Source organism: Diplotaxodon limnothrissa, linkage group LG18 (assembly GCF_057381915.1).
Source record: "Diplotaxodon limnothrissa isolate DT_005_m linkage group LG18, D_limnothrissa_male_GT1.1, whole genome shotgun sequence".
Classification (NCBI taxonomy): Eukaryota; Metazoa; Chordata; class Actinopteri; order Cichliformes; family Cichlidae; genus Diplotaxodon; species Diplotaxodon limnothrissa.
This window is the reverse complement of record NC_140613.1, coordinates 25,558,190-25,582,235: the sequence shown is the minus strand read 5'-3', so window position 1 is coordinate 25,582,235 and position 24,046 is coordinate 25,558,190. Positions and strand designations below refer to the sequence as shown.

Here is a 24,046-nt window from a genome sequence, read left to right as displayed (position 1 = left end):
CTGAAAACTATAAAACAAGCTAGGAAGACTGTGAGGACATTTCTGATTTTGTGCAAAAGGAGACTCAAATGTAAATGTTTTGATAGCACAGTATTTGACTGTCAAACTATCAGCGCTAAATAATTAACACTGTATTGTTGATTTTCTCCTTTCTTAAGCAATTTTCAGGTGCTTTAAATCCATAAAACTACACCAAAGTCTTGGTAAAAACACTTATTTTAATTGCACATTGTGTATGTACAGCACAGTCTTGGACAACAAACCACACACTTGATGTAAACCAATCCAGCTGACAATGGATACAGGCCTGTTTTGTGGCAAGGAAATAGTACAAAACATCAAATGGAGGCGCTTAACTACACAGTTTATTTGCCTCGTACTCCATATAGTTTGGTTGTCTGGCACTGAAAGTTTGCAGGGCAGTGAGTATCCTGGTCACATCGGCACTGGACAGTTTGAGTCTGTGGCGGAGCAGGCAGGCGAACAGATCCACGTGAGGGGCCCCCGGAGGCGAGAGGCGGTTGACCCTGTAGCGCAGCTCCACCAGCTGCAGCAGGGCCGAGTCCTGCGATCCCTGAGTGTACGGGTAGTCTATCTGCAGAATCAAGTCCTGGATCGCCTCGGGGTCAAAGTGCACGCTGTAACCGAACAGCTGCATGCTGTTCACCTTCATGTAGCCGATGTTGTTGGAAGGCTCCACTTCCTCCAGAGACTCATAGTACAGTGTCATGTTCCTGTTTCCTCCTGTCACTCCCACAGGGTCCCTGATATTACTCCTCAGGTAGAAATGAACTGTCTCAAAAAAGCTCTTCCATCTGTTTCCCAGAGTCAACGTCCAATTATAGCAGTCCAAGGGGATATCCAGCTTGGTCCGCTCCCAGTCGGGGTATCCGTGCTGACCTATCGGCATGGTCCAGCTCTCCGAATGGCTGCCCCCAAAGGGATTCACAAACAGCGACAGTGCTGGCTCAAAAGTGCTGTTTCTGGTGAGGCAAAATTGTAGCGTGAGTCCGAGGAGCATATGAACACGGTTGGACTTGACCCGGTTGCTCTTGAGCGTGAGCAGCATTCTTTTCCTCCACGAGGGATCAAACCAAGTGTTTACACGCACGTCGTTGCTCACAAACACAGCATGCAGGGCGATGCGCGGGTCACGCCGCTGGAGCAGGTAGCGCAGCTCCAAATCCTGCAGATCTCTGTCGCTCTCCAAACCCAGATAGGGGTCGGTGGGGTCAGGCACGGCTGACCGGCATACTCCCTGGGTCAGCGTGAAGCCGGGGTTACAGCTGGAACATCGAGTTCGGTTCTCTGTGGAACATGAGGCACAGCGGGGACCGTCACCCACCGAGCAGGGGATCAGACCCTGGCAAGGTGGATGGTTGTAGGGGCAGGAGCAGCTGCGGCTCTCATCGCTGTAAACACCAACCTGATTGTTCTCGCTGCAGTACAAGACGGAGAGAGCGTAGCTCAGCCAGAACTGCAGAGGCCTGAAGGAGAGACAACAAGTGTTTCAGTACAGCTTCAGGGATACTGCTGTATTGGTTATTATATAATAACTCATTTGTCTTTGTCACTTTGCATCTTTTTCATGTTTTTGTGATTATACAACAAAGAAAATGTTTTGCCTAAGAAGATTAATCAAGCTTTGCACAAACAATGTGTTGTTTTGATGTGCGGCAAAAAACAATTTGAGCCAAACTCGGGCTCAGCTGGAGTCATAACAGAAAATCAGATCAAAATGAATATTGTAATTTGCTGAATTCTCATTCTGTGGTGCAGCCACTACTCTTATTTCTATCTCAAGCTTAGACTACTTTTAGAAATATAGCCACATAGGAACGCTTTTCAAAGAGCCCTATTATGTGTCTCACAGCATGAATTTGGAGATTTTATTATGTAGAATCAATAATGTCTTAAAAAAGATTCTGTGAAACTGAACAAATCTTTGCAAGTAAGTGACAAATCCAATAATAAAAGGCTGTGATCTTCAGGTCTTTGGGGGGCACGGCATCAAAAAAGCGAGGAAAAGCTCTAAAGATGATTCAGTGAACACAGTTCATTACTGCATCAAAATTCAATTCGATTTTATTTATAAAGCACCAAATCACAACAGCAGTCGCCTCAATGCACCTCAATGTAAGGTAAAGACTCTACAATAATAGAGAGAAAACCCCAATAATCAAATGACTCCTTATTTGCAAGCACCTGGCAACAGCGGGAAGGAAAAACTCCCTTTCAACTTGAAGACATCTGCAGGAGAAACAGGCTCAGGGAGGCCAGGACCAGTTGAGAGTATGCAAGTAATAACTCTATCGTGCAATAAAAGTCATATATTAACAAGGTCAAGGGACCAAGGACAGAAGTCGGACAATTTCAGCCTGAACAGGTAACCGGCTAGTCCTTCACGCTCAACACATGTACAGCAGCAAGCAGATAGCCATGCTAACGCGTCATTAGGTAAAGACACAATGAGGAGGTGGTGACCTTCACACAGCTGAACATGAACATTTCAAAGAAGCAAACAAAGGCAAAGTGGATAAAGCTAAAGCTGTCTTGAATTCTGAGTCAGCCGCAAGCTAGCAGCCTCGATATGAGCATAGGATCAATGCAGTTATTAGGAAAACTACAGAGACGAGTGAAAAAGAGAAAAGGGTTGATTTCCTCCTATCTTGTGATGTTATAAAGTAAATATGACCTTCTTCTACAAAGGAGAGTTACCACCTGGCATTTAATGAGCCCACAGTTCAAAAGTTGAAGAGGTTCACTGGTGATCGTGGCACAGGTGACTTGCGCATCTGTGAAACTGCCGTTACTGCTGAGCAATATATGCAGCCGTCTTTTCCAGGGACTGTCTTGCTGATTTTAGCACGATAATACCAAACTCCATTCCTAATGTTGCTATAAAAATTGTCTGTGTGCTGAAGCGAGATCTTCTGGAGCATTAAGAAATGAAACAATTAAATGTTGTTTCAGCAGCAGGGACACAGTTTACCTGGCTTCAAATTGAACAATGACAAAAAAAAAAATTATTTTCCAAAACCTTTGTACCATTTTCAGATAAATGTAGGTTTTTAATGATTTTCAATGCTTGTGTTTTTATTTAAATTTTAACAGCATCCTGCTACTAACTTTTTGAAAACAGTGTAATTAAATTGAATGAGAGGACGCATACACACACACCAAGAAAAATGATCTTCCCGGTTATCCTAAACTACTATTGAATTTCTTTTTTACGAGCAGAAGGAGTCTGATAAAGAGTGTAATTGGATTGTGGACTGAGGAGACAGTGTTGTGTTTGAGTAGTACACTGATGGATCGTGTCATTTAGTTAATTTCCCTGCCAGAAATAGCTATCAACACAGAGTGTTCATAGGAGAGGCATAAATCTGACTGGAGTTATGACCAACGTGGTCTCTGATAGGGCTGCTCGAATAGACCGTCCAAGTGGCAGTGCTGCTGATACAGCAGCTGTAACAGTAAAAAGAAAATATAGGAATTATATATAAGCAAACTATATTACTGTCCACGGGTTCTGATAAAAAAAAAAGAAAAGAAATGAGATGACATGAGAGGTTTAAAGACGCTGGATTGATTGTGATGTAGTTTGAACCTGCCGACAGTGAAACGTGGCCGTTTGGCCAGCTGGGATTCCGTTCGTCTTTCTGAGGCTGGAACAGAGAAGCCGCTTCCCTCCTGTCAGCACATTTCACCTTACTCCACGACTACTTTTCCCTCAAGTGCCTTCTAATAAGTACCGTCTCGCTCTGCTGCTTTCTTTCACTGCCTGGTGCATAAATCATTTTCACAATTATAAGTTTTGGGGAGCACCTTGGCTTAACGGGCAGCAGCATGAATACTCCTCCCTCATGTTCCTTGCTTGCTTCTTACCTGGGCCTCTGCTGGATCATTTTGGGTTGTTTTCGGCACCTCTTGCTAAGACTGAAGAGCTTGTTAGCGGTGCGGTGCGCTCTGGTGAGAAGCTGGTTGCTACTGGTCTCCAGCTGCCTGTATCGCTGTAGGAGGTTGGCATCCATCCTCCACAAGTGCTCCACGACAGATGTGTTTACAGCGAAATGGGTTGGCAGGTTCCCAACGAAGCTTTGGAACTCCTCTGGTAGGAAGGAGAACATGAATAAGTAAACTTTGCCTGTGGCCATAAACCGCAGGGTGACAATATTAAAAAAAAACAAAAACAAAAAACAAAAAACACACAAACGCATCCATTCCTCATTGTTTGTCCCTGAAAATCAAACAACCCAAAAAGGAGAAATAACAGCTGCAAAGCGCGGCGTGTTTTGATCTTTTATGCCTCTTTTTTTCAGGAGGGAACAAATGATTTTCATATTCTATGTCACACCTGTTGTCAGAATAAGTCACTGTATACCTTTAAGGCAACAAGTCTTATTAGAGAAATTGCTGTTTCTGACATTATTAATATGAAAGGGAGACATTTTGCCGCGTTAACGAGAAACGAGCGGTGCCCCTGATTAAACTTCTTTGACATTTTTTGATGCCGGAGGAAACTTATATCATGAACTGTGTCACCTCTCAGTAGTACAAAAAAACGACGCAGTGCATCCTCTCTGCCATTCTCTTTATACGCCCTTTCTAATCTCAAATACACAAAGAGACACAAACCCAGTGCACTCAGTGTCGACATCACAGGCAACAAAGCTGCTCTATAACTTTCTTCAAACATCTGAATAACCTACAGCACTGCAGTGTTTTGTGCTGTGATACAGTGGGCTCTGTTTTTAAAGCCGCTGCTGATTTTGTGCCGACGTATATCTGTGTAACTGCAGGGTAAGTGTCAGTCAAAGCTGCTAGCTTCCTCTGCGATGGTTTTGTGTTTACGGTAATTACAGTCTGAAAAAGAAAGCAATAGCACATTATTACGTGCTTGGACAGAGGCCAGGTTTTGTGCAATAGCTTGTTCATTTGTTTATGTAGATAATTTTTTATGAGTTTTTTTGTGCACAGAGCTGAGAAAAATGTTTGTTCGAATCAAGCAGTTCAGTGATTTCAGGTTTTATAGGCTGTTTTCCCATTGTGTCTAAATGGACGCAAGATGAGTGTCTCCCCAAAGGGAATTACTGGCATTATTTTAAAGATAAAATTTATGAAAATTGTACAATGAAGTAAATTTAATAGGAAACAATCAGCCTGGCTCTGTCTAAAAGTATTAGTATCTGTTTTAAGGACCTCTGCAGGTCACCAGTCAAATAATATCTTGTTTTTTGCGTTAAAACAACATGTAGTGGATTTAGAGGGTCGCTTGTGAGACTATTCCTAGACTAAAAAAAATACAAATCATGTTTGATATTTCCTGTACATGTTTTTATGTTCACAGCACTTTGATGAGAACAGATGGATTTAAAAGAAAAATCACTAAGAGCAGCCCTAAGCAACTTGAGAGCATCAAAGCCGTCATTTGATTTGACACAATGACTGACAGGTCTCTTGATTTGAAGTCTGGCAGCTGTCAGAGTTTGACAGCTAAGAAAGCATTCTGAACATAAAACAAGACTTTTGTTTTAAGACTAAACTTTAAAGTGTTTTGTTCTTGAGGAAAAAAAAATGACCTTAGTCCCAAAGCACGTACTTTTGAGGAGGATTTTAAAAGCCACTGTTCCACCTGTGTGTTTTCTTTTTCTTTTTTTTGTGAAAGCACTTTTCAAGCTGACATTTTCAAGTCCCATTTTGAAGGAATTTCTGACTCACCAGATTCCTCAAACTCCTTGTAGGTCAGCCTCCAGGCGTCTCTGATGCGCAGCAGGTTGTTTTCCAGAGTGGCCAGGTCAGAGCGAGGACAGTTACACTGTGGGAAGTCCACGCTGCAGTCACACCAGCAGTCACTGTTCTTGCAAACAAACTGGCCCTCAGATTTGCAGCCAACGTAGTTGAGAGCTGCCTGAATGAAGCGGCTCCGCAAATAGCCTGGAAGGATGACCTGCAGCCCTGCGGAGCGCCACAGACGAGACACACGAGGGAAAAAATTAATAAACTATTACAGTTTTTTACAGTCGCTAACAAGCGCCTACCCATACTTCAGATACTTTTTCTAAACTCTTAACACAGACCCACACCTACAAAACACAATTGGCCAAATGGATAATATCCTTCCCAAAAATACACTTTGTTAAATATATACTAACTCCTCATTTCAAAATTAGAACACATCGTTCTCTGCACACACTAACTGTACAAAAACACTATAAATCTGACTCAAAATGAAATTAGTCTGTCAAAGAATAACACTTGTTTTCACTTCACAAGGTACATGCAGTCAATCAAAGTACACCAGGTTTCAAAATACTGGCTATTATTGACATTACAAAAACTGCATAGACTTTTATGTTTCAGTTTCACAGGTATTTGCATGCGAAACATGCAATCCACCATATTGACACCAGAAATGTCTTGGTTGGTAACTGTATGTCCACATGTACAGTAATGTTCACATTCAAAAGCATTCCAGTAAAAAGCAAACAAGTTTTTGTTTCTTTACTGTTTACCACAGGAGGTACAGTAGAAACACGGTATGATAGGACAGAGAAAGTTTTACAGTATTGCTTACAGTGAACAAAATATCCATGAAACACACAAGAGCATTCTGAACAAAAAAACAACAGCAAAAAGCCAAGATAAAAAGGGGGGGAGGGGGAGGGGGGCTAAAAAAAGGCAAAAGATTTGCATCTAATCTCTGCGATCTTCAGGGTTAGGCCACATGTTTTCATCAACATCACATCTGATGTTATCCAAGTCGATGCACCTGGGATAAAACCGCCTGGTATGTCGGATCCACCGACATATCATTGCAGAAGCAGAGGTTTTTATACTGTATCTAAGGTTTGGAATATTGTTTTTGCGATTGTGGGATGTTGTGTGTTAACATTCGTAGATACTACAAGAACAGTCCATAGTTTTGTTGGGAGGTATAACTTGTCTGTTAAGAAAATGTAAGCATTGTGGAAATGTGTTCACTGACTGCATATTGGGTGAACACGACATGAAATGTGTGAATGGTATGGCCACAACAGACCGATGCTGTGCTAATTGTGTTTAGAGTTTTGCAAATGTGACAACTGTTTGGACAAACGCTTGTTAGCGACTGTAAAAAACTGTAAACATGTGAAAGAGCGGCTGATTCATCCTCATAGAAAAAGCAGTCTGAGTAGCAAAAGTGAAAACATTTGAACACGTCTTGTTAGTTGCTGTAGTTTACTGTTGTCTAAAAATGATTAATCTTACATACATAATCCTGCGCTGTACTTCCAAGATAAACAAATATGTATTAATCCACCATTTAAAGCAGTCCTCTAGCCTGTTTGACTCAGCCTTTTCAGACGTTTACTTACTACTAGAAAGGAACAATTAAAAAAAATGATAAAAAAATAATAAAGTAGTTCTGTATTTTCAAAGATTTATATCTTTAGTATTAAACAGTGGATTATTGTAGATTGCAGGAAGGAAGTTGGAATGAACAAATATGCGAATGTCTTTTTTAATGGTTATGTTGATGCAGCCTTGCATCATATGTATACCCGGAGCAAGAGGCAGGGTACACCTGGAACAGGATAGGCTCTCCCGCTACCCTGATTAGGATAACCTGAAGACAGCGGATGGATATGCTGATGTAGCCTTCATTAAAGCATTAAAGCAATTTTCACAGTGTGGGAAATAAGCTTCATGGATCTCTCAGGAACATTTAGTAGCTATAAATAAAATAAATAAATAATTGAAATAATAACTACTGTAGCTATTTAGCTTAGCTTAGGGAGGCGATAACAAGCTTGGCTATATGTAAAAACCTCCACTACTGGCACCTAATCGTTGTCTCATTACTAACGATCGGTCATTTTCGACCGGCACACCAAAAAAGTACAAATGTTGAATAAAACATGCTAAATTGTATGCAGACTAATACAACTTATTTTATGTGCCGAAATCCTTTTTTTTTTTTTTTTTTTAAACATGGAGTCTTAGATCAGTCTGATCAAATTAACTATATTTTTCTGAAAAAAAAAAGAAAACATGAGGGTTAATCACAAATGACTATTCTGCAAACTGTTTGAAGTCTAGATGAATCACATGATGACCACAAATTCTGACTTCACCCTAACTCAAAGGCTCTGACTAATCCTAGATGGCTACCCAGGCGAGTGAAGCCTAGAATTTCCACTAGTGACCAGTCAGCAATGATAAAGTGATTCACAACAAGCGAATCGCTTTCTGTGTGGACAGCTCTTAACTGTCTGCAAAATGTGCATCAGCATCTTTAAATTCAAATGATCATGAATCAATGAAGCTTTCTAATGTGTGTTTAGCAGTGCGATGGCTGCAGTTACAGCCACACAGTGGTAATGTCTACCAAACATTAGTGTTACAATAGAGACTTACGCATAACACTACACTTTCATTTTAATGTCTTTAAATACAGGATTTAATTTAGAGGGTAATAAAGAATTGGTTTTGGTTTAGAATTAATTTACTTGTACAATCGCATAATACTGTATTCTAAAATAAGTGCGCACGTTGTAGTTTACACTGTTATGTGTATGATTTACTCTTTGTTTTCTGAGTGACCTCAGTGGCAGCTGCTCCCACTCCCTTGGTTGATGAGCTAAGAGGCGGAGCAAGCCTATATGAGACCTGCAAATTGGGTCATACCACAACTCTGGATCATGGGGGGGAAATGGAATTAGGGGTTTTTGTGTTCTACCCCTTTGTGTTTATGTGGGCTGATTTAAGTTTCCCCTTTGACTTGTTTAGGGAGTTCAGTTTGTTTGAGTTAGTAGTATTGTTGTCAGCTTTTAAGTAGAGTTCTGTTACTTTGACCTCTTTTATGGGCCCAAGATTTAGATTTTTCTGTATAATTTAACCAAGTTTGTTTTTGGGTAAATTTAAAAAAAACTTGTTTTTGGACTTTAACCTGTGCTTGACTTTCCTTCACTGCTCGGTCCATCACAAGCAGTGAAAGTGAGCGTGTTTCAGTTTTTTAGTGTAGTTTTGGTGCTTAAACCCAACCAAACAGCAAGTAAAACTGAAGTAAACACTGAATAAAAGTGACATTTAAAGCACTTCCACATGATACTTCAGTTCCAGTCTTCTGATTAACAAAGACCATTTGATCTGCCCGCTCATCTAGACTTTGTTCTTTTAAGTGGAAACGTTCCTGCATGTCGTTACATGATTCAATCAAATGGAAGGGACAAATGTCCAATACGATTATTTAGTTGGAGGACTTGGTGGTCATTATCATGGTTAGAGTTAGTCAGTCGGGGAACCCTTGGATATTCTGCTGATTTTTTCTCTGCTCTTTCCAACTGGAATGCAAGATAACCGTGTAAATACTTTGTATTCTGTCTGAGCTAATAAAAGGTTAATTAGTTTTGTGATTGCATTTCAGCAAATACCCTCTTTCAGTCTTCAGACAGTTTACCTACATGTAGCCAAAGCCCGCTCAAATTTTATTGAACCAACAGAACGTGCTCTGCAGATGAACTACTGGCTCCCAAATCAATCTTAAGGTTAAAATTTACCCTGCAGCTGAATCTTGTTTTCAGGACTGTGAACCAACACGGAGCTGACTGTGTCCAGATTGTCATAGTTGCTGCATCCGAGCGGCCCGGTTCTTGTTTCAGTCACCTGGAAGCACATGAAGAGAAAACAGTGTTATGAACGCTCGCTCTGTCAGCAGTCGCCCCCGTTTTCACCCCTCCATCTGCGTTAATAGGTAGAAAACAACTGATAATCTTGGTTCTGCATGGATTACTTGAATATTTTCTTTTTCTAAAGAAAGGTCAAAAGAACATAAAAATCCTCATCAAAGATGCATTTTATGTCTTAAAAGAGCTTGGTATTCAATGAGTCACGGTGAAGTAACACTGAAAAGGTCTTCAATTAGAAAGCTTTCTCTCCTCACACAGAATAATTTGTTCTGATGTGAGGGAAGGAAATCAACTTCCCTCTGACTGAAAAACTTTAAACTGACTCACTTCTCTGCATCTCTAACAGTAAACAATCCCAATGTTAAAGCTAGAAATTCAAAAACACATACACGCATATCGGGTATTTATATCTTGTGGGGACCAGTGTTGGTCAAGTTACTTGAAAAAAGTAATCAGTAACTAATTACTGATTACTTCCCCCAAAAAGTAATCCCGTTACTTTACTGATTACTTATTTTCAAAAGTAATTAATTACTTAGTTACTTGGTTACTTTTTAAAAACACGATTTACAACCTGAATAGGTGATAAAGCGATAGCTCTTTCAGCCCAATTCTACTTTTTCTACATAATCCATCATACAAAATGTAATCAAATGGAAAAGTCTCCTTTTTTAAAACTTGTTTTATTAGTTTTAATCTTTTAACTTTATGCATCAAGCAAAAATAAAATTATATGCAACATTCTCTGACTTGAATAAATTAGTTTAACATTTAAACCTATTTTCTGCACGTTCCAGCACATAAAATAATTGTTTTTTTTGTGTTTACACTCAGTCTTTCAAATAAATGCAAGTAAAACACAGCAGAAAATAAATAAAATCAAAGACTCAGCAGCCCTTTTGCTCTATTTTCACCTGTAAAGCAGGACTGTGGTAGGCGGAGGTTTACCCTGGTGCAGGTGTGCTGCAGCGGTGTGGAAGAATCCGCGAGTTTCTCTGTGAATTTCCCATTATGTCATAGCGCACTCGGTGCTTGCTTGGAAGTTTAGGGGGTTTTTTTCGCTGTAAAAAGACGTTTTCTTCCCACGCACAACGGACACTAATGTTTTTGTCACTTTTTATGGAATCAAACTCAAAGTAAGGTCAGTACTTCCACGCTTTAAACGCTGCACGCTCATACTCTCTCCCACAATCGATATATTATCCATTGTTGATCTGCACACAGCTGTTTTCACGAATGTCGCACTTGCTTACGTCACTGTCATAAGACATTCTCGCAAAAAAAAAATCACGGTTTTAGTAACGCAGTAACGCAGCGTTCCTACGGGAAAGTAACGGTAATCTAATTACCGTTTTTGCAATAGTAATCCCTTACTTTACTCGTTACTTGAAAAAAATAATCGGATTACTGCCCATCTCTGGTGGGGACATCTAATTGACATAATGCTTTCCCTAGCCCCTTACCCCAACCCTAACCATGAAAAATGAATGCCTAACCATAACCCTAAACCTATAACTCAACTGTAACCCTGTCACTAAAACCACATTTTGAATCTCAAAAATGCCTTCAAACTTGCAGGGACCAGGATTTTGGTCCCCATAAGTATAGTAAACTTCCTATTTTTGGTCCCCACAAAGTTAGGAATACACACACACACGCACGCACACACACACACGCACACACACCTTCCCATTTCTCACCGAATTTCTGTTACCATCTGTGATTTTAATGCACGGCTATTTATCTCATAAAATCTAGTGTTCATCTTCTTCTGCTCTCCTCTCTTTCTCTCACACTGATCTTCAGTCTGCCTAAACTCCACACCTGCTGCAAAATGGCAAATGAATTTATGTCAGCCTGGCTGAAAATTAATGGAATGATATCTTTAATCCATCAAGCTGATGCATAACCAGAGGAATGCACTCTCATTTTGGGAGGGCACTTGTCTTCATCAGTGGCTACTCACTTTAGCATCTACATTTGCCCCTTGGGCTGATTAATGAGCACACCCTAATAGCCACTTCAGATGATAAAATGGATGATTGGTGTTTCATACAACAGGACACACAACCGCCCCTCGCTTCGCTCCCCTCTTTAAAGCTTGCCACAGAGTGCGGGGTAACTTAGAAAGCCTGCTTCGTGCAATACTGCTTGAAGAGTCACTTAATTAGGGTGTTATAGGTGGTCAGCTATAAACAGTCAGACGCTTCATTTTTCAAAATCTGCTGTTCCCGTTTTCCTCGCATGCTGAGAGATTTTCATGATAATAAACCACTGGTGAGGGGAAAAAACAGGAAAAACAAATTTGAAAGACTTAGTGCTACCCTGCAGTCACAACAGGTGAATCTCCTAAGTGTCAGGCCAATTCTGTAAATAAGCATTCGCTCTTAATCCTACCTGATTAAATAAGTTATGGGAGAAAAGTCCCTGAGCTGGTATTAAAGGATTTATTAGTGTAAGTTGTCTTCAAGTTGAGTTAGCCAAATGTCCTGAATTAAAACTTTCTTCTGCAAATGTGTCAGTAATCCTAAGAAACATCTGCAAGTTGATATTTAATTTTATATTATTTCATACTTTCATAACAATGCTTCATCTGTGGTGAATTTAACTCCATTATATTTATTTTAACCATTTAATTTTTACCTTTAATCGTGATCATATATTAAAATACAGCAGCAAGGAAACTGATCAAAAACTAAGTAATTATTCTGTTGTTGAGAATAGAATAGAATAGAATAGCCTTTTATTGTCATTGTACATGTATAACAAATTGTAACTTGTTTTCTACGATTTTAGCAACACAGTACCTAATGAAATCAAATGATTTAGAGAATCTGGAGAAATCTCTGTGTGCAAGAAACAAGGCCCGAAATCAGTATTGGATACCTGTAACCTTTAGGCCTGCAGGCTGCACTGCACTAACAACAGGCCTGATTTTGCCATGGAAATCACTGCATGGGCTCAGGACCGATTCAAGGAAACACTGTCTGTGAACACAGTTCATTGTGCCATCCACAAATGCAGGTTAAAGCTCCATCAAACAGACAAAGACACAAAATGAGAACACAATCCAGAAATGTAGCCATCATGTATTCAATTCAATGTTATTTATATAGTGCCAAAACACAATAACAGTTGCCTCAAGGTGCTTTATATTGTAAGGTAAAATCCCTACAATTACACAAAGGAAACAGAAAACGCCAACAATCATATGACCCCTTATGAAGAAGTGCTTTGGCGACAGTGGAAAGGAAGAACTCCCTTTTAACAGGAAGAAATCTCCAGTAGAACCTGGCTCAGGGAGCGGCGGCCGTCTGCCACGACCTGTGTGGTCAGACGACTCAACACAGGAAATTATTTTTGGAAAACATGGATGCCGCATCATCACTGAAGAGGAGAGGGCTTGCACATCCGGAAAGATGCCATCAGTGTTTAAAAGGTATACGCTAGTTTTAGAACAACATATGCTTCCACCCAGATGATGTCTTTTTCAGGGAAGGCCTTACATATTTCAGCAAGACAATGCTAAACCACATACTGCATTTGTTACAGCAGCATGGCTTCACAGTAGAAGAGTCCAGGTCCTGAACTGGCCGACCTGCAGTCCAGACCTCTCCAGCTAAAAACATCTGGCATTCATAATGAGCTAATATTTTTCTTAAAATGATACATTTTTCTCAATTTAAACATCTGACATGTTTTCTATGTTCTATCATGAATAAAATGCGGGTTTGAGAGATTTGCATATAATAGCATTCTGTTTTTTCTTTCCATTTTAAAGAGACTCCAAACTTTTTGTTTGTTTGCATTCAGCATGTCTAAGATCATGTAGGCATGTAAGCATATGCTACAAATGACTAGGTCAAAGTGGAAATACTACAACACGGGGTTACATGGATACTGTAACTTAAAAGGAAACTAAAGAAAAAAAACACCGCCTTAAAAACCCCCAGTATTTCACTGGTCCATACTGACCCACGCCGGGTCAATTTAAGCCAGGCGACGAAGACATTCCCCGAAGCCACGTTCACTTTAACAGAAACCAAAAACCCACCCAGCCCGACTCCCAGCTTCATATCAGGCTTTCCCTCATGCAAATGCTTGAGGCTAACAAACCGCAAGGCAGGAGAACAACACGGCTACCTTCAGGCAGTGAATGTCTGGCGTTTCATTTCCCAGCAGATTGCTGCTGTATTTACAATTTCCCTCCTTCAACATACCCGTATGGCAGTGGATGCGATTTGGAGGTGGTGTAGCCTCCGCAGGGTGCTCTCTCTGTCTGTGAAGTAGGAAGCAGCCAGCTGGTGGAGAGTTTCCAGGGTCACGGTCCCTGTAGTATTTGAGTTCCTGTTGCTGCCCCGGCTGCCCTCGCCCCCTGAGGGCGAAGACTCCTGGCTGAGCTTCCTTTTGTCCACAAATATTGTCAAAGACTCCTCCCCTGGTAACATTTAGGCAGAGGGATGAGAGGTTCATTAGCTCCAGCAGAACGCCACTAATCACCTTTCATTAGTATCTTTTCAGACTAGATAGAAAAGCACAGTAGTCATTAAGTACTGTGGGGGAACTGATGGTTTGGATGATTAGAGGAAAAGGCACAGGCAAGGTCTCTGCATCTATTAAACTCCTGGTGAATAAAGAGAGCTCACTCACCGTCGTTAATCAAATTTCCTTAATTATTTCAATTATTTTAATTATGATGGAAAAAAATGACTTGGAAAACAAAATCAGGTTAGCGGCGGGCTGTTCTTAGATCAAATCAAATCAAATCAAATCACTTTTTATTGTCACATCACATGTGCAGGCACACTAGATGAATTCTATATAACGGTCAAATCACCAGCAGTGAGAAGAAAAAAAGACACGTTTGATTAAGTATAAGATTTATAGATTCACGTGCACTTTGGAAAGTCAGCCCTGACAATGAAAACTGCAGTCTTTTTGTGATGCCGTTGAACTTCCTACCCTAGTAGTTAATTTCTTTCTGCAACTCACCTCATCTTCCTCCTGTTATATTTTCCCAGGTCTTTCTCTCCTACACTATCTGAACAACGTTCACCAGAGAACAGATTTGAAAATAGCTGCATTCACTACTGAGTCAAGAGGACATTAATAAATTCTTTTACTTTCCCTCAAAAGCATCTCAGATTTGAGCCAGATGAGGAATGAGTGCCTTTTGAAGGGAGCTGCAGGTGCTCTTCAGCGAACCTTAACAACATGCCGTAACTGTCACAGCAGGTCTGAGTCACTTTATCTGTACTTACTTTATTGGCACTGTTCTCCAACTGTTTCCTCACCACTAGCGCTCGAAAAGCATCACTCCGTGCGGCCTGACCTTTGTAAATTTGAAAGCTTCTGTGATAATTCGTATTTAAACTTGCAGGGAAATAAAGCTCTTCGAATTAAATTTAATTAAACTGTCAGCGCAGCTGAACCTCTGTAAGGAGAGTACACTGTCAGTGTATATGAATATGCCCACCTCCAGTCAAACAAGGATCAATACAAATTTTCCTTATAATAAGCCAGACTGTTAGTCTTTCTTATTTCCCTACAGATGGGATTATATGTGCCTCAGAAGAGCCACGCCAGTTTAACCTGCCCTCACCTCCCCCATATAAAATATTCAATCATTCATCTGATTCTGTTTCTGCTCATGTCTGGTTTCCAACCAGGCAGCTGTCCTCACATATGAAGATATTAAAAAGATGTTAAAAGATGTGGCTAAAAAGCCCTGTGAAAATGTGGCATCTTATCTCATCTTATGCTCTTAAAAATCATCTAGAAAGATGATGAGCATTTTTCTTTTTCCAAAATGACACAAAACTGTTGCGTTGTTAAATCACATGTTTACGTTTTCTGATCTGACCCTGCTTTGGTGAAGGCTAATAATCGTTTTCACCCAGTTTGGTCTGCTGACATCGTCTTAACTCTGAACACTGCTATAGCCGAGTATTACAGCAGCAGTTATATGAAACGAGTCACACTGATCAAGCATCCCTTGTGGCAGGTGGTTATCAAAACTCTTACATGTGATGATTGCAAAAATAACAAGCAAACAGTCTTATGCTTTGAAGATCCACATTTTGTTGATGCATCTATCCACTCTGACCTCTGAGACAATGCATCCTGCAGACCACAGTGCTGCCAAAAAAAAAAAAATCTAATAACACAGTTCACCTGAACTTGAACTCATTCAGTTTTTGAGCGATGTAGCTGATGTTTGTAGGTGGTAAAGGTGACTCTGGGTGAAACTGACGTCTGGTACATGAAGTGTTGATAGTGTTTATTTTATCAGGAAGCTTCTATATTGCCTTTTAGGAGGACCATTTGCTCAGTATAAACTGGGTTTCAGTCTATCTGACAAGAACTTCTCAAAGCACTGGGAATTGTGACTTGTGTGACGTTGTTATACATCAACAACACTTTGCGACTATTGCATCTTTGTGGGTGGGTTTCATGACGAATTTCTAATAATTTTGTAGACACTAACAGACAGAGTGCATGGCCAGTGTTGGTTTTCGACCAGTTGCTGTATTTTGGGGCGTAAGAGAAAACTGCCAGCTACTGTTTTTTAGCCAAATACTTCCCTCAAATCAGTGCCGTTCATTTACAGCATGCTCTGTGATAGCAGTTAGCTTAAGAAAAGAAGAGAAAAACTAATTGCTTATAAATGACAGCATTTCACAGCAGTGACAAACCTCTGTTCACGGAACCGTGCCGGTTTGGCAGCTAAACAAAAATATCATATCTGTCGTTCTCCCGCCTACCACAAATCACTTGTTGTACGCTAATCTGGGGCGATTTGATTCCTTTTTGTACGCCAAAAAACACTGATCCAGAAAAATCATTACATGCTTTGTTGATTCAAAAGCAGCAGACAGTAAAAAATCTGTGCCCCATATGCTAGAAAAAAAAATGAACAAAAATCACATTAGAGGCTATGTGGATCAGGCTCGCTTTGAAGCTCAGACTACTCTACTGTACCTCCCAGAGTGGCGGAGAGGAGAAAGTGGGTGCCGTATTTCTTGATTAGACTCTCTGTAATCATCTGAAGGGTTGGTCTCCTCCCCAACTGCCGGATGGCGTGCACAAAGTCAGGGTCGAGGGGCAAAGCCAAACCCCTGCCGCCACCAAAATTGTCCAGCTTCTCCACAGCCAGGCTGTTCACCTTCCATCGACCAAATTCCCTAGAAACACCACACACACACACACACACACACAGGTTTGCTCACTCTGTTAAGGTCTTTAATTGTGTGTAAGGCCCCGGGCTGCTATTTAACAAGCTGCGTTGAGAGGAAAGCAATATTTGAAAGTGTGTTACCCTCACTGAGGCACACGCTGCTGTATACTTATGGCTCACATACATGGTGGACACAGAGGAAGCAGTAACGCCAAGCGATGAAGCTGTAATGCTCAGCGGAGCTTAACAATATGCCTCTGATGTACAAGAAACTACCCTGAAAAACCTTTTTTCTATTTTTTTTACTTAAGGGATTATACGGCAAGTAGTGATTGAATGTTTATCGATTGTCAGATTTTTACCAGGCAATTGTAAAAAAGGATGTTATATAAGACAGCTGTTTCTTTCTTCTTTCTTTTGGCCTTAAATGCTCTCATTTGAAACTCATGTAACAGTATTTATTATATAAGAGTGGATACATTATATAGATTGTAGCAGTATTACAACAATCGGTTCTGCTACTAGCACTGGGTTTAGCAGCTATGATTTAACCATTCAATCAGCACTTTAATAGAGCACCGCTCTATTAGAGCTCTGCCAACTTGCTAACTAGTTTTAATGCACTTTTAATCCAAGCAAGAAGGTTTATTTTTCTGTTTATTTATTTTTTATGGCAACCCGAGGCCTTAGGCTGTGGACAGCAGACTGTTAGCGGATTTAAAAAACAAGACATAGTGTGCACATTTGTCTTAATCTTTGGACATAAGTTGCTGGCGGTACAGCAAATATATTTGGAGTGCAAATATATCACTGATCTCAACAGATTAGCAGCACTCATTCTCAGAACCATGATAAAGTAAAAAATAATAGACCAGGCTGACAAAAAAATTAAAATATGAATAGATAGCTTTTCAACCTGCCTATTTGTTAAATCTTAAAAGCTTGGAGATTACTCTGGTTCAAAAGTAATAGTAATGCAGCACAGATTTATCCTCATGTTCATCCGAAAATCAAACGTGTGGATACCCTCCCCCTCCCCCGTGTATAAGTGCACCAAGTTGAGAATCACTGTTACAGTTGACCGATGTCAGCTTTGAGTAACCTGCGCCTGGGTACAACAAAACTCGTTGGGTTCCAAAGTGGCAACCCCCACAGCATCAGGAAAGGTGCAAAAAAAAGAGAAAAAAATAAAGAAAATAAAGCCCCACGACATCAGCTGCCATGATTTGTCACCCCGTGCCCTTTAGACACGAGCCTCGCTGAACTCTAGATACTCACAAACCCTCGCTCTCCATTCCCCACAGCCCCTCCCTCTGCAGCGTCAGTTAACATCCACCTCTCCCACGGTGCTTGCCTGCTGCTCTGTGTACCTCCCTCTCCTTCTGGGAGGTCATCAAATCACTGCCATGAGAAAAATGATCGGCAAAGAAATAATTGGGGGAACCGGGACTGTGTGGAGTGTGTCATTACGGCCAATTATCGTAACGAGGGGACAGGATGAGTGTCTGTCTCTGGTGGACAGATGGATATTGCAGATCTAGCCCAGGGTTAGCCTACAGCTACTCCATCAGCATGCACTGGTGGAAAAACAGAAGCGCTGTAGGAATGGGCTGGCTTATGTAAACGTGGAGGCTTACTGTACGCATAGAAAGCAATCAGAAAGTGATGAAAACACTTTATTGGGGGGTGGGGGGGTTGAAACTATACAGGAGCAGCTGTATGGGGGGGAGCTAGCTGACAGCGTAATCGCATGCTTTGCTTCCACATGACTGACAGCCACGTGAGCTTTAGTATGGTGTGCAGCTATTACAGAGGTCAGAGCAGAACTGCAATTTAAATCCCCCGGCACTTTAACACAGCACACCTATAGAAAATATGAAGTGTCTACAGCATTGTAGGGAGTGCATAAAATACAGTTATTATAAAAAAAATGCCTTCAGTGTTCCCACAGTTTATTAAATGCCCTCCCTTATCTCTAAACCATTAAATAAGTCACATTAGGCAGAGAGGATGAAAACTGCTTTAAAAAGACTCTCCTGTCAGTTATCATCTTGTTACAGCAGGTTTTTATCTCAGTTAGAGTCATCCTTAAAATCCTTAATCCCTAATCCTAAAACCAGCCTTTGGCTTAAAATATGTGAGCAAGGCATCTGAGAGGATACAGGGCTGACTGCTGTAGGGTGAAAGATCCTTAAGAGGTGAGATGTCAGCCAGCCATTACCAGTGATGAGTGCCTTTCCAGTCCAAGCTGTCTGCTTCTTTGATACTTTTTTAATGATTTCCAGTAATTACTGGAAACAAGGAGGCTCAAGTCAGAGGACTCTTGGGACATTGTCACACCGGGTCCATTGAAAAAACACAGGTGTCACGACGAGATAAACACCAGAGTCTTAAAGATTTCTGGGAAAAGATAATGGAGCGATTGATTTATAGCACAGCTAAAGATGCACACAAAGTCTTTCCTTCACTTTGCTAAACCCTTGGCGATTTTCTTCTTCTTTTTGCCACAGAAATGAAAATTTCTTCTCAAACCGACCCCGCAGGACTGCAGGGACAGTGACAAAATATCAACACACACGGGTCCTCCACATGAATTATAAACACAAAATATAATTCAGACCTTTTTACTGCACGTCTGCAACTCAAACCCCCGAGCCATGAAGGGAATGATCGATAAATACCTAAAAGTTAAATCAGAGCAGAAATATATTGCTTTAGGAAAAGTTTCTGGAAAGGCAGCAAAGTGCAGCTGGCAGATACTGCAGGAAGTCCCTGAAGGGATGAAGCTCGACTGTCCACGCACAATCCATGGCATTAACTCTTGCTGCAGGGGTCATTTAGAAACACCAGCAACAGCAAAAAGCACCAGGTTAAAAAGAAGAAGATAATAAAGAAACAAAGCAAAAGAAAGGAATAAATGCCTGCTGTTATTCAGATGACAGATGAGCTTTCAGCAGGAAAGGGCCCTCTGCATGCTTACAGCAGTTCTTCTGATTTGCTCATCAGCTTGCAACTAATTTGGTGCAGGTGCGGTACCTGTGAGAGCAATCCTGAGAGTGTGCAGGATTGCATTCCACACACACTACAGCAGCTGCTGTCACCGATAAGTTGCTCTCTTGCTGAAATTGCTCATCAGTAAAATTATCCAGTAACACGTCTGGAATGAAAAAAAAAATGGCAAGTAGCCTATAATCCATACCTGAAACTCTCTCACACACAAAACATTACACGCGTTAAACACACACACTTCTCACCTATAGATCTTGTATCTGGTGCTGAAGCCCTGCTGGTACCTCTCCGCAGCCTCTGTGTACTCCAGGGACTGCTGGAAGGGGCCCTTATCCGACAGCAGCCAGCCCAGGGAGCCGGGGGAGCCGTCGCCTCGTCCGGCGGCTGCGGCTCCAGTGGCAGTGGCGGCCCTGGAGGTCCAGCAACAGCACCAGCAGAGCCAGAGGCTGAGAGCTGCCCCCTCCCATAGCAGAGACAGCCGCTTATGACTGATTCTCTGACAGCTCATGCTTCACCCAGCGACACCTCATTCTCTCCAGACTGAGAGGAGAGGACAGATAATCAGGGCTGAAAAGTAGCGCGTCACGCTGATCTGGAGGTTTGTCGGAAAAATTATTTCAAAGCAGTGATACCTCAGAGTTAATGAACAAGAAATAATAGCAATTAAACGTTTTTCCTTCTCCTCCTCCTTCTGCCGAAGACACACTCACCTGATTTGCAATAAGAACCAAAAGGATGCGCCCGAAGATGAACTCCTGCGATCTCGCCACAGCCAAGAATAAAAGCTCTCCGAATCAGCGATCCGACACAATGAATGAATTCGTAATGTGTCCTCTCTTCACAGAGAGCTACTCCAACTTGGGTATTTTTCTGCTCCCGCCCAACTTTTTCTCTCTCTTTTCTTTTCTTTTTTTTATTTTATTTCGGAAGACGTTGCTCCAGCATCCGCGCATCCATCCGCTCCTCGGTGAGAAGTTGAAGCGGCGGAGGCGGTGAGACGGCGGAGTTCATTGCGAGGACGTCCGTGCGGTCACAGATAGTTCCAGAGGTTGAACAGGGGGGGCAGATTTAAACAGAGTGAGTGGGACACCCTGTAGCTCTGTTTGATCGCTAAATTGTCTGTTTAAAAAGATTTAAAAGAAAAAAACAAATCTTGACAGACGCTGTAGGCGCTTATATCTCCTCTTTGCTGTGTGTGAGCTGGTGGATGAATGAGTGCCTGCTTCAACAAAGAGACCTTTTCTTCCCTATTTTTTTTCCAAGAGAGATAGCAAGAGGGCGAGCAAGTGCATCATGATGAGGCTGGCAGGGTAATATATACAGTATGATCACTGAGTGTACTTAAGTTTGGAGATGAGTGGAGTGATGATGCATCAGGACTGCATCCATCACTCACCATTATCTTCACTTTATTCATTATTATTTCCCATCACAGCTTGTCTCTCCCTGGGTGAATATTGCCCATTAAAGGTCTTTAACGGAGTCTGATAATAGGCTAATTATCTCGCGGTGTTTCTTTTGTCCCCCCCTCTCCCCTGACTAGTTCTGTGCCACAGCTTCAGGGCCTGCAGCTTGCATGACTAAATGGCACACACACTTGCACGTTGCTGGATTTGCCGGGGAGAATAATTACAGGCTATTATCGGGGAGCAGGTTTCTTGGGTTGTGTGATTCAGGTTCAGGGGTGCACTCGCTATTCCACACCAAGCTTCATAATTTTGAAAAAAAAAAAAAAAAAAATACAGCTTCTCCAACAAAAATGGACGTTTCATTTCCAGAAGAAGGAGAGGAAATGTTCGACCTGTGGCTTGCAAAATAATTGTATTTTGAATGTTCAAACCATTTGCGAATGAACGTGAGATTTTTTTTAATGATGGTTTTTCTTTTATGGGACATATGGAGCTTTGGATCCTCCCCCTTTTTCGGGGGATCCGGTCACCTTTAGGGTGGGGCAAACACTGTGAGTGTGTAGCACAAAGTGGTGCTCATCTACAGTGCTGAGAAGTAGTCTGACATTTTCATTTCTACCCTAAAAATAAAAATGCAATAAAGCGTGCATGTTTCTGAATTGCTATTTACTATGTACAGACCAGATATATATTATATTTCCAACTTTCTTTGCTAAGCAAATACAATAAAGATAAAATGAAGCTTAAGTTTGCTCTAATGGTCTCCTGTGTTATCATGTGATAGTCTTTATATACTGCCTCATTCTTTTTGATTTCTCTGTTATTTCTTCCACTCTTCTTTCTGGTTTCCACTTTTGGCTTTCAGTTTGGATGCATTCATAGAATAGCATGACTTTTTTTAAAGCCACATATAACAGTTTTAGCAATTTCTATCCAGTTCTAACACATATACAGTTTCACCTCACGCCATATTTCCCCCCTGTGCAAAATGAAAAATACAAAAACTCAATTTCTCAGACTCATACTGCCGCTTCATTTTCTTTGTAGTAGTTTCCATCAAATTCACCAAAATCTGCAAAGCTTGCAACTTTCTGTGACTTGTACCTTTCCCTCATGAGTATGCTGTTAGACGGGGTAACCTTCTTCTGACTACAATAAAAAACCTTCCCTTCATATACATTGGGTAAAAGCCAGACTTTAGAAAAGTGCATGTCAGTTGATCCAGAATGCTGCAGCAGAAATACTGACAGGGACTAGAAAGAGACTGGGTTCCCTTCATTGGCTCCTGTTAGCTTCAGAATTGGGATTAAAATCCTTCTCACAAAGTCTTGACTAATAGCTTTCATCCCATCTTAACCATGTAGCACCATATAACGCCAACAGAGCACTTTTCTCTCATACTGCTGGTTTACTGGTGGTTCCAGCGATATTTAAAAGTAGAATGGGAGATAGTTTTCGGTTTTCAGGCCTCTCTTCTGTGGAACCAGCTCCCAGTTTGGATTTGGGACAGACACCCTCTCTACTTTTAAGATTAGGCTTAAAACTTCCCTTTTTGATTAAGCTTATAGTTAGGGCTGAATCAGTTGACTCTAAACTCTTCCTTAGTTATGCTGTAATAGACTCAGGCTGCTGAGGGCTTCCCATGATGCGTGTTTCTTCTTCTCTTCTCTCTTGTCACTCTATATGTGTTTAACCATCCCTTTGAGTCATTAGTTATTATTAATTTCTGGCTCTTTTCCACAGAGCAACCCAACTGGTTGGAGCAGATGGCCGCCCCGCCATGACTGTCTCCAAGCGCTTGCTCATAGGAGGTCGTCTGATTGTTGGGGTTTTGTACGGTTGTTACCTTACAATATGAAGGGCTTTGAGGTGACTGCTGTTGTCATTTGGCTCTGTATGAATAAAACTAAATTGAATTTGATTGGTTCGAATCGAATTAAGTCGTCCAGAATCAGTGAAAATGTGGGACAGTGTCTCAAGGACAGGAGGATGGTCCCACATAAAGGGAGACATCTGGTAGCCCTTCTAGTCACGCTTGCAGCATCATCACAACTACCTCCCGCACAAGATTTTCACAAAGCCTAATGAACTGAGAGGAGCCGCTGCTGTAAACCAATTATTAAATCAAATTAAGAGGAAAAAGCGGGATATCAGTTCTTTCTGCTTGAGTATTGGTGTCGACAGGTGCAGGAAATTATCTCTAATTAGACTCTCATGTCTCCTCTTCAGGGCCACAACAATAAAAAAGCAGATAAATTCCAGAGCGAGGCTACATCACGCTCCCCACTAGATACCTTTGTCTCATCTTGTCACCCTGTTTGTCATCCTCACTAAAAAAAAGCCTGAATGACATCTGTTAAATGGGCTGCAAGGAGAGTCTGTTAACAATGATGGGGTTAAATCAATAGTCTGCTTCAATTGATTTCCCTTTTTCTTTAATGTTGTTAGGCAAGCACTCCTAGGATGTCAGGGGATGCTCTTTTTTCTTTTTTTTCCTCCCTTTTTCAAACTCAAAGGAAGACAGTTTTTCAATTCAGTAACAAGGGGTTATATCTTTAAAGCCTAAATGGTTTTACTCACTGTAAGTGCCGCTGACAGTCATCTGGACCGTCTCAATCAACTGAAATGCTTTGAAATTTAAAGCAGCAGATAGTTTTCTTGTAATCTGCCAACAGGGGGATTTGCCTCCCCAGGTAGTCGACTGTTGCTTTCGGGACATCTGTAATGATAGTGAAGACGGTGTTTGATGGTGCAACAAAAGAAATACATTAAATATTCCA

The 24,046-nt window shown here is 41.2% G+C and overlaps 1 protein-coding gene across 1 annotated transcript; it reads right to left on the bottom strand.

Moving 5' to 3' along the window:
* Positions 1-352: 352 nt before the first annotated feature.
* LOC146613766 (BMP/retinoic acid-inducible neural-specific protein 3-like) lies at positions 353-20,365 on the bottom strand. Its single transcript, XM_085377569.1, has 7 exons — positions 20,103-20,365; positions 16,653-16,855; positions 13,892-14,109; positions 9,543-9,648; positions 5,722-5,958; positions 3,889-4,111; positions 353-1,487 (listed from the first exon to the last, which is right to left on the bottom strand). Exons 1-7 carry the CDS (start codon positions 20,363-20,365, stop codon positions 353-355), a joined length of 2,385 nt encoding a protein of 794 aa, XP_085233695.1.
* Between the last annotated feature and the right edge of the window lie 3,681 nt (positions 20,366-24,046).

What these genes read in the sequence shown, in the direction of transcription:
- LOC146613766 (XM_085377569.1), bottom strand. Translation starts at nt 20,365, where the DNA reads ATGAGCTGTCAGAGAATCAGTCATAAGCGGCTGTCTCTGCTATGGGAG. An exon ending in TCGCATCCACTGCCATACGG is followed by an intron (nt 9,649 to 13,891) that starts GTATGTTGAAGG and finishes ATGTGCTTCCAG; the next exon opens with GTGACTGAAACAAGAACCGG. An exon ending in AAACAAGATTCAGCTGCAGG is followed by an intron (nt 5,959 to 9,542) that starts GTAAATTTTAAC and finishes GGCGCTCCGCAG; the next exon opens with GGCTGCAGGTCATCCTTCCA.